At 37.6% G+C, this 10,673-nt stretch overlaps 1 protein-coding gene across 1 annotated transcript; it reads right to left on the reverse strand.

The window, feature by feature from the left end:
- Positions 1–468: 468 nt before the first annotated feature.
- On the reverse strand, positions 469–1,379 carry LOC122000815 (metal transporter Nramp5-like). Its single transcript, XM_042555282.1, has 3 exons — positions 1,260–1,379; positions 1,042–1,137; positions 469–966 (listed from the first exon to the last, which is right to left on the reverse strand). Exons 1-3 carry the CDS (start codon positions 1,377–1,379, stop codon positions 634–636), a joined length of 549 nt encoding a protein of 182 aa, XP_042411216.1. The 3' UTR covers positions 469–633.
- Positions 1,380–10,673: the final 9,294 nt, after the last annotated feature.

A 10,673-nucleotide genomic window follows, 5' to 3' on the forward strand; every position in this document is an offset into this window, starting at 1 on the left:
CTCAGCTTCTGGATGGTTTTTCTAGTCTGGGCACTTGGACCAACCTCGAGTGCCCAGACTTCCCACTACAACAAAAACATTAAAAGACAACGGTTAAAAACCATTGTCGTAGGCCCTTTAAAACCGTTGTAATTGGCAGTGTTGTTAAATGTGCAGTAAAAGACAACGGTCTTGCAACGGTTTTAAACCGTTGTCTTTGAATGAAAAGACAACGGTTTAAAACCGTTGTTTTTTAGAGCATTTTTTTTCCAATTACAACCATTTTTGAGGCTACGACAACAGTTTTTAACCGTTGTCTTTGAGGGTGATAGACAACAATAATGGTTTTAAGCCGTTGTCTTTTAAATTATTATCTTTTAATACCAATATATCATATTTCAATTTAAATATATAATAAAGAATCATAATCAAGAAAGAATATTCCCCACATCAATATTATTCAAAATGTTAGTTATACAAGAATTACAATTACAAAAGAAGAAACATATCTCATGTTCAAATAAAATTTATCCCAATACAAATAAACAAATAAACTCTATTTACAATTAATGAACAATATGAAGTTGGTGCCGAAGAAGAACTAACTTGTGAAGGACTCAGTACCAACATCCAAGTAATTAGAACCTTAATTATCTAATCAGGGAGGGGAATATCTGCACGATCCTCTCTGACGGGTGCAACTTCAGATCTACTCATTCCATCAACTTGAAATGAACCACCACTCTCTATGTTAACATGTGAAGAATTCAATGGGTCGACGAATGTTACTTCAGTCTCCTTCCTGAAGGTTAAGTAGATCACAGCAAGAATGTACACTGCCATGAGAGGGAAAACAATGATGTTGATGAGAATGTTAGCAATTGCTGGTAGGCTGCTATCAATGAACCAACTGACAAAGCTGGTGCTTAAGAAGTAGATGTTGATTGCTACCCGAAGCAAACCAAGAATCCATGACACCACAATGATCTACACAGCAAATATATATAGTCATTTACTCTATTAATTATCACTTGTAAATATAAATTATCTAAGTAAACTTACATATATTGAACTTTTATGAGGTCCCATTTTTGTTTGACTGCTGCTGAATTTGAGAAGAGATAAGAGTGCAAATGGCAACTCAAATGATAGTACCATCTGCATTACATAAATGAGAATTTTGATACTTGAGAAATGTTGTGTCAAAAATCCTGTTCTCACACTTATATTGCTTCTGAATATTAAGATTATGAAATTTGGAGAAGGAATATCAATAGTACCGATGAGATTATGATGAGCCGTTCGGCTCCTGAGGAACCACTGATGATGGACACGATGAGACTTGGAGTGATTGCGATTGATCGAGTCATGAGATTCCTCAGCCATTTTTTCATCTTCATGTTTAGAAATTACCACCTGCATACATTAGTTTAATCTTTGTGTTTCCTATCAAATTACCACCTGCATGATGTATTTCCCAGCGTATGTACCAGTTATTGCAGAGCTCTGTCCAGAGGCTAACAATGCAATGGCATAAACAGTTGAACTAGACTTTCCAAGGACATCCTGAAAAAAAATGGAGCAGTGTTGAAATTGACACACTTTTTCTAAAAATGGTGGAAAAGTTAGTCCTTCACAAGATAGTATAAAGGAATGAACAACGAAAGATCAGTAATAAAAATCATCATCTCTGACATGTAATAAAAAAATTATTCTTTTTGACAATCGCATATATAGTTTCAACCTAAAAACTTAGTACGAACAAAAATACATTTTTTTTGTTTATATTGACAAAAATACTGCATCATTATTCTATTGATTGACAACAATTCAAGGGGAAATCTAACATGTAAGTATAGTTATATAAAGAAGCTATTGTAAAACTTACTTGAGTCAAATTGCTAACTTGGATATTGAACTTTTGAATGACTGCAATAATGTCCCTCTTTAGCACGGTAGTTTCTTCAATAAAGCTACTTGTTATATATCTATTTAAATACACACTTTAAAATTTAAATAATGTTAAATAAGGTCCAATGCATTATAAACAAAAAATTATAACAAGTATGAGGTCAAAAAAATATTGAACAACAGACATAAATCTTAAATGAGTTTCATATGCTAAATAAACTCCATCAAGAAGCTACTACTTGATTAAAGGATAAAGTTTCTAGTCTTAGTGAAAGTGCGGGCTCAACTTGCAACTTTAATCAACTTATTCAAGCAATAGCGGATACAACTTGATCAAGGGCTTCATGTAATTCCCACTAGTGGGTGATTCTTAATCAACAATTATTATCTCAAAGGAGGGATAAGGGATTCTCAGATAAATCTATTGTAGCATTGCAGAAACTAAGCTCTGATAGGTCTTGTTTCACCATCAAGTGTCTGGAAACAAAATAAAACCATTAGTGTGTTTAAGAAAACAAAGATTTATAATCTACTTATCTGTCAAGCACCCAAGAGGTATGAGCTTCATCAAGACTAATAATCTGTGAATAAAGTAAATACGAGATGGACTAAGATTAAGGACACTTTCAAAGAGAAACAATTATAATGTCAAACAGAGGGAAAAATATAGAATTAAGTATTCAAATTATACAATAGCCCAACACAAGTGACACAATAGACTTCTTCCGAGACAATTAAGATATTAACAGACTTATTTTGCACTCATTTTTATCTCAAGAATGTTCCATTAAGAGGGAAAAAGTTAAACTAGATGCAATTATGCAAACTAACCTTTCCATTCGACATTGCAAGTATTTCTTCGATCCGCTCGATCTCTACGACCAAAAAAATGAGAAGCCAATTAGAAATAATCATAAGAAATCTAATACATAAAGGAGTATAAAGGAATCTGACAATGTTTACTCGCATTGGAAGAATAAATTATATCATTAGATTATAGCACTAGAAAAACATGCTAATTACATCAATTTTCAATCTCTAAAGTTAACACAAGGCTGTGCTTACCAACCTGGAACCACATAGTCGAATGAACAAGTCACGTTCTTGCATTAAAGAAAATGTTATCTTTTACATAATCAAATAAAACAGATGCAATGTGTTCACGATTGCTGCTCACGAAACTTAGAAGCAAGGAAAGGCCTAGTCAAAAGAGAGAGAAAGGAGTCACGATCAGAGAGCACCGAACCAGATGAAAGCTTATTGTGCGCATTCTGAAATGCATTTGATATCTTAGGTAGTTCAACCCAGCGGACTGTTCTAGTAGCATTTTCCATTCACTTGAAAGGATCCTCTATCTGTAAAGTTGAAAGATCATCAACTAGCTATAGACTGCAAGTAATTATTCCAAGAAATTTCAGCAGAAACATCAACAATCTTACAATCAGGGGCAGCGATCTACAAAAACGATGGCTTTTTTGTCGTCCTTCATATGTCGAGATGATTGTAACGACCCAATTTTCCTTATTAGGAGTTCTAAAAGTGCTTTAAAATATTTATAAATACTTTAGAAAAATTCTAGATATTTTTAGGAATTTATAGAGTATTTTTATGCAATTTTTGGAGTTCGTTTGGTATTTTTACCAAACGAAAGAAGTTTAAAAAAATATATATATATAAAGTGTTAAGGTTGGGTTTTGAACCCTAAACCCTAGACCGAACTAGACCTTAACCAAGGTCAGCCAACCAACTGAGCTAAGCAAATTTTGTTATAATATAGGGGAATTAAATATAGTTAAGTAGTTGTAAGAAATGAAATTAAAATACCGTTTAAAAAGGAGCCGAGGGCGGCTCGAACCCGAAACCTTCGGGAATCCAACTTTCCAGCGGACCAAGCGAGCACGCTGATATTTCGTGAACAAATCAATCACGAATTGGTCTTAAGCCATAACCCTAGGTTATAAAAGGATAGGTAAGAGAGGGGTTAAGTTATTTTTCTTTTCTCTCTTTTCCTCTTCTCCTCTCTCGCGTCGGCGATTCCTCTCGGGCGAAAAACGCAGCCGAGCTTTAGGGCGTCTCCGGTGGCCGGCCAAAGGCTCATTCAAAGGCTTCTTCATCTCCTTGCGTTCCTCTCGTCGAGGAGGAGCCGTAAGCACAAGGAGGGACCGAAAGCTCGAGTTCTCCGAAGCCCTAGAATTGTTCTCGCCGGCTGTAAGTCCAAGGAACCGATGTAAGTGCTTCCTCACCTGCAGTAGAGTAGCTCCGGGTTCTTGTTCCTTCCTTGCTTTCGAATTTTGCTATGGGGATTTCCGTTTAGAGCTTGTTGCCGTGAGGTTGATTTCTTGTGAAACCTGCTGCCGAGAATCTCAAGGAAAGGAATTAATTGGTTTGTCAAGCATATGTTTTGGTTTCTACAGATTTCGAATTTATGCTGTAAGTTTATTTGAGCATAGAAATCATTTCTTTGGTTTCTGCCGTGAGTTTTGGTTAGGGCAGTGTTCTTAAGGGCAGTGTTCTTTTAGCACAACATTCATTATATGGTGATTTAGAAATTCTGTTCTTACCACTTAGCAAGCATGAACAACCTCTTAATTACAGAGTTCGATTTTTGATAATAAAGCTTACAGTTTGCCCTGCCATGGAACAAAACTGTCCAGTTACATAAAGCTTGCAGATTGGTGTTTCCCTCTTTGCAATTCCTGAACAGGGGCAGTCCATGTATAACGAGCATAGCAGCTTAGTTTTTCCTTGCTAGTTAGTGAGCATGAATGCATTGGCAGATTCTGTTTATTATTTCAGTAGGCATGAAGTTCGGGTTTCCTTAACTGCAGTTTAGTGTTTTTGTGGCTGTCGTGAGCAGGATAGCCCTTAGTCTCGTTCTGGATTTTTGCCACCTATGCATATATGTGTTAGTAGATATGTTTCCTTTGATTTACGACTGTTGTAGCATAGTTGAAGAAGTCAGACTTGCTCTTACGATTCGGATTCCCTGTACAGCTAGTATGCTTTGTTTTTCTCGCTTTGGATTTCCTGTACAACACTAGAACGGCTAAAAGTTTAAGAGTAGCTAGTGTGCATTGTATTCCTTGGGTTGACTGCAGAATTTCTGGACAGATTAGAAGGAATAGATTTAGGTGTGGTAGTAGATGTGTTCATTGTTTCATTTTTAGTGTAGTTTCCTTTAAGCAACTAGTGCTATAGCAGTGCAGATTTTTGATTAGTATGCAGATTTAGTTTTCTTGCTATTTTAACAAACATGATCAGCCCTGTTTATTAGCCTTGCAGTTTTAGTTTCTTCTCTATTTTTTTTAACAAGCATGAACATCTACTCTCTAAGTATATACAGTTTTCCTTTTAAAGAATGCAGATCTTTCTTTCTTGATTTATTTCTGCTGTAGCATGTTTAAAGACTTCAGATTTGTTTTCCTGTTTTAATCTGTTATAGCATGTTTGAAGAGGCTAGTATTTTACTTGAACAAGTATAAGAAAGATAAAGAAAAGAAAGAAAAAGGCCAAGGCCTTAAGTAAATCCCAAAGTCAAGACTTTAGGGATTTTGGCACACAAGGTGCTAAAGAAAATGCCGAGGCATTATATAGAAGTATTAAAAGATAATAAGTATTTTACTTTTATCAGTGGCACTGTGTTGGACTCTCTGTCCTTGGGCTGGGCTCCCATAGTCGTCCCTAGGTTTAGATAACCTAGTAGTAACGGCTCGGCCGACGGTCGACGGTCGACGGTCGACGACCATAGGGTCGCCAAATGGGCCGCCGAATGGGTCGGGTCGTTACAAAAGAAAAAGCACAGTTGCCGGGCCCAAGAAGAAGTTGATTATTATTTTGAAGTATTATAAGTATAAGTTTTTGAATAAGTAAAACGAGTTTTTATATAAACATAAAGTGTTAAAGAATAAGTTAGAACAAATGAATCAAGTTTCACTTTGTTTTAGAATCAGCAAGTTTAGTTCCCTTTTATGCTAGCATGTTATTTAGATTAGCTTACTGTTCTTTGCTATTAGAAGAACATGAGTAGTTTTACATGTTTAGCTTTACATGTTAGCATTCAGTTTTAGCATGTTTTTATTTCAGAATATTCACATGCATATCGAGTTTTTGTGAGTTAGATAGCGCTTACTAAGCATTTTGCTTATAGACTACACTTCCTCTTACTGCAGATACAAGAAAGGAAAAGATATAGAAAGGAAGGCGACAAGGAGGTGTTCGAAGGATGTGTGATGCCAGGACTATGGAGAGACCTGGGAAGTTTTGAGTTTTCATGTTTAGTGGATAGAAATAGTTGAGTTGTACCTTATGATTTATGTCTTTTTAGATTGTATTTTCATTCCGCATTGTTAGTTTAGTTTTATTCATTTGTTATTGCTAGAATAGTTTATTTTCTTTAGTTGTTGTGTCTTATAAACTGCGTGGTTGTTTGATAAATGTTCCAGTCGCCTGTGAATGTGTATATTATGTTATGTATCAATGATTATGGTCACCGGTACAGGGGAGACTCTGCCGAAATTTTTCGGTAGGGTTTCTTCAAGGATTTTAATTATACCGGTTAAGTAGAGTTAGTAGATAAGTAACGGTCATTCTTAGAGAGTAGTAGTAGTAAGAAGGGTGGTCGTTACAATGCTATAATCTGAACCAGAAGTTCTAATATCTGAAAACTGCACATATAGATTAAATATTGATCAATATCCCAACAGCCTCTTTCTATCATAGCCTACTTTATATAAATTCAAGATAAGAAAATCGAGACTTGCTCAGTTTAAAACGCTAAATGTTGTACAATTAGGTAACTAGCCATGAATCTAAAAGATCGCACCTTGTCGAAAAAGGACAGCAAAAGTTGAGCAAGAGAGCTTTGGTTTATGATTCTGCTAGATCTGAACCTCTGTATATTTGCGGAACACACATCCTCAAAAGGACTCCCAGAGAAGTTACTCCATCCTGCAGCAACAAAGAGTAGAAAATACACATACACTAAGGAAAGACCTATATCATAATTATAGACATGCAGGCATGCAAAAAAGACTTAAGAAATAAAAATGTTTCAAGGCTTTAGAAGATATATACCTCGATTAGAAATTCTTTCTTCATTAATTATTGCTCGCAGTGGTGGGAAAATACACATACCCAAAAGGTCAAACTAAAACCTACCAATTTCCTTTCAGCCCAAAATTTATATATTATGGAAGTTATCTTCCCTCTATGCTGATTTGCAACAAATAAACAAAATAATGCAGTCTTCCTATTGCGCGCAAGGAGAAAACTGCTAAGACCAAAAGTAAATATAGAATATTTAAAAGAAAGCTAGAAGAAATAAATAAGCCAAGCAAATTAAGAACAGAAATATCAGATATAAAATGCTCGAAAGCAATTCTTTTTAACATCAAAACATGAAGGGTGAAACCAAACAATCAAGAGCAGAAACACAATATGCAGGAATGTTAAAAACAAGTTTTTTTCCCTCTCATTTTTGAACAGGAAATTGAACAAATGCCCTGAAGGCAAATACTCCAATTTGGAAGTGCTTAGAAACCATCCCTTTACTCAATCTCTTAATGCTTAAACAAAAAACACAGGAACTACAGTAGCGACAGATCTTTCAAGGAAACCTACACCAAAATGAGCTCGAGGAAAGGGGGAACCTTAGCATTCATCCAATTTCCTCTTCTTTTCTTCTTCTTTTTTTTTAATTTCAAAAACAAAAAACTTCATTATTAGCAATTTCTTGAAAGCGAAAACAAACTCTTACCCTTCCGTACGCGTTCGCTTCGTGGCCGGCAGCGATGAGATCGGCGACGTCCTTTTTGAGCCACTGCACCGTGGCCTGTTTCTTACTTCGTATCGGCCCGATCCTCGCCCTTATGTTCTTCGCCGAGTGCTTGCTGCTGCCCAGTCGATCCATCGTGAATATCCACCACCAAGAATAAAAGCTCCAAACTTTACCAAGAAACAGAATTACTTCTTACCATTTGTTGAAGAATTTCCCACCTAGAATTCCACCCAGCATCGTTCTTCTCCCCCTTCTATGCCTCACTCCCCCTGCTCTCTATTTCACAACTCCTACGGCGAAATGTGAAAGTAATTGATGGCCGGAAGAGTACAGAAAAAGAAGGAAACAGATAACGAGGAGACGAAAAAAGGCTACCTGTGCACCCACAGAACAAGCAAAGATGGTAATGGGGTGGCAGTGAGCTGTGAAAGAATTTCTGAAGAAATTAAACGGAGCAGTGGAAGCGGGCGGCAGAAGGGAGGAGGCAGGGCAAAGAAGGGGCGACAGGTTTAGGGCTTGGATCGAGAAGGTAAAGGGGCGGAATACGGCGACAAAAAATTTCGGGGAGAGGGAAAGAAAAAACGTCGCGGCAAAAAATGGCGAAGGGGGAAAAGCGGCGAAAGAAAGAAACAATGACATTCAACAACACTTAATAGACAACGGTTTTTAAAAACCGTTGTCGTAATCCCAGAAAAAAGCGCACATAGACAACAGTTTTAAAAAACTGTTGTCGTAACCTTTAAAAACCGTTGTCGTAGCCCCAAAAAAATATAAATAGACAACGGTTTTTAAAAACCGTTGTCATAAGCCAAAAAAATTGCTAAAAGACAACGGTTTTTGATAAAACTGTTGTTAAAAGGCAAAAAGACAACCATTTGGTATAAAACCGTTGTCGTTTGAGTGTTGTTGAATGAGGTTTTTCTTGTAGTGTCCCGAGTGCTTTCCCTAGCCGCCTAGGCAAAGCTGGTCCAGGCGCTCAGACCAACTTTAGACACCCAAAGTTAAGGCGCCCGGACACTCTTTTTTCAACAACTTCTTCTCGGCAAAAAGGAGTTAGTCCAGGCAACAAAAAAATATTTATCCTACAAAATAAAGTTAACACAATACAATAAGATAGTAGTAGTAATTAGATCCTGTCTCCCCAAGACCAGGATCTAGTCAAGGTCTCAGCTTAGTTTTCCCAAATGGACCTAAGTTGGGCTGACGACTACTATTCCCTCAACTGGGAATGCATACTCACTGGATCTCTCCTCCAGTTGCTTACCTCTTACTTACCAACTCTAGTAGCTTGACTTGCCTTTGACTCACCAGGTCTTTCTGCCAGTTGTCAGGTCCCGCAGAACTAATTGGAGTTCGGCCGGCTGTCAGGTCCCGTGGACCCAACCAAACTTCCTACCAGATATCGGGTCCCGTGGACCTATTTGGACTTTACATCAGCTATCGGGTCCCATGGACCTAGATGGATTTTATCCTTGTGTCAGGTCCTTTAGACTCATCAACTCCTATACACTTGGTGAAACAATTAGATCACAAACACTCTAACTTTAATCAACTTGTTATTAATCAAAACCTGAGTTAGATCATTAATGCAAATTGCACCAACACTTTGCCTGACCCTCAAATCATCCATGACTCGTTGGGATTGTTGGTCCCTTTGGAGGCCGACAAGAGGGGAGGGGTGAATTGTCCTGAAAAAATAAATTAACCCTTTCTCGACTTATAACTAAATTAAGAATACTTGTAATTAAAAAATAACGAGACTAATTAAACAGGAAATAGAGACAAAGGAGTTACTTGGTTTACAATTAGAAGATTGCTAATCCAAGGAGAATGAAGCGCACTATCTGAAGATCTCCTTCGGGCGGAGTAGCCTTTTACAGCGTTAACAACACACAAAGATTAATAGAGCAAACAGAAATGGATTACTAGTTGTTCAGCTTCTTGGACCAAGGCTATATTTATAACCTTGGTCGGGGCGCCTGGAAGGGTTCCAGGTGCCTGGGAGGGGATAAAACTTTATCCCTTTTCGCATAGATCGCGTTTGATCGCGATCTAGATAGAATCCCGGCCCGTGCGCCTGGAAGGGTTTCGGGCGCCCCGGACTGGTCCAGGCGCTTGGAATGGTTTCGGGTGCCTGGAATGGTTCCGGGCGCTTGGAATAGTTCCAGGCACCCGGACCAATAAAGTCAACAGAGTTGACTTCTTTCGATCCGGACCCTCTACTCTGGTTCAGCTCACCTCGGTCCGGGTCTTTCGCTCCGGCTCCGCTAGCTTGGGGGATCTCGACCATCCGGAATAGGGCTCACCCGAACCCAAGTTCCGGCCTTCTCCTCGAGCAGCCTTCCTCCATGGTTTCTCGTCCCTCGAACGTCACGTACGTTCTTCTCGTCCACCGGTGTACTCTTCCGCGACACCTCATTCCTCATATGCACCGAGCCCGTCGACTCTCTCCCCGTGTCGTCCTTCTCGCTAGCCGCGTCTTCCGCTCGACTTCCTGTGCTCCTAAGCTCCTGCACACTTAGACACAAGGGTTAAATCAAACAAGACCTAACTTAACTTGTTTGATCACAACAAAATATCTTGGGGTTCCAACAATCTCCCCTTTTTGATGTGAGCAACCCAAGTTAAGTTAGGGTAAACTAATACAATATAAAAACAATTAATTTTGTAAATAAGTGCAAAAAGATTTTTTAGATTATACCACACCTCCCCCTAGACTTAATATATATATCCTTCTCTCCCTTTGATCACATAAAAAAAATGGGGTTTCTTAACAAGTCTAAGGTTAACTTTAACACTTTAAAAAATTTACAAAAAAAAAAATTAAGTTTTAAAAAAATTTAAGTAAGAAAATTTTTAGTCAGAAAAAATTTCTTAATTAAGAAAATTTCTAAGTAAGAACAATTTAATTTTCTAAGTTAAAAATAAAATTTTTTTGTTAAAAAATTTAAGTGTAAAAAAAAATTTAAGTGAGAAAATTTCTAGGCAGAAGAAAAATTTCTAATTA

This window comes from Zingiber officinale, chromosome 1A (genome assembly GCF_018446385.1).
Source record: "Zingiber officinale cultivar Zhangliang chromosome 1A, Zo_v1.1, whole genome shotgun sequence".
Taxonomy (NCBI): Eukaryota; Viridiplantae; Streptophyta; class Magnoliopsida; order Zingiberales; family Zingiberaceae; genus Zingiber; species Zingiber officinale.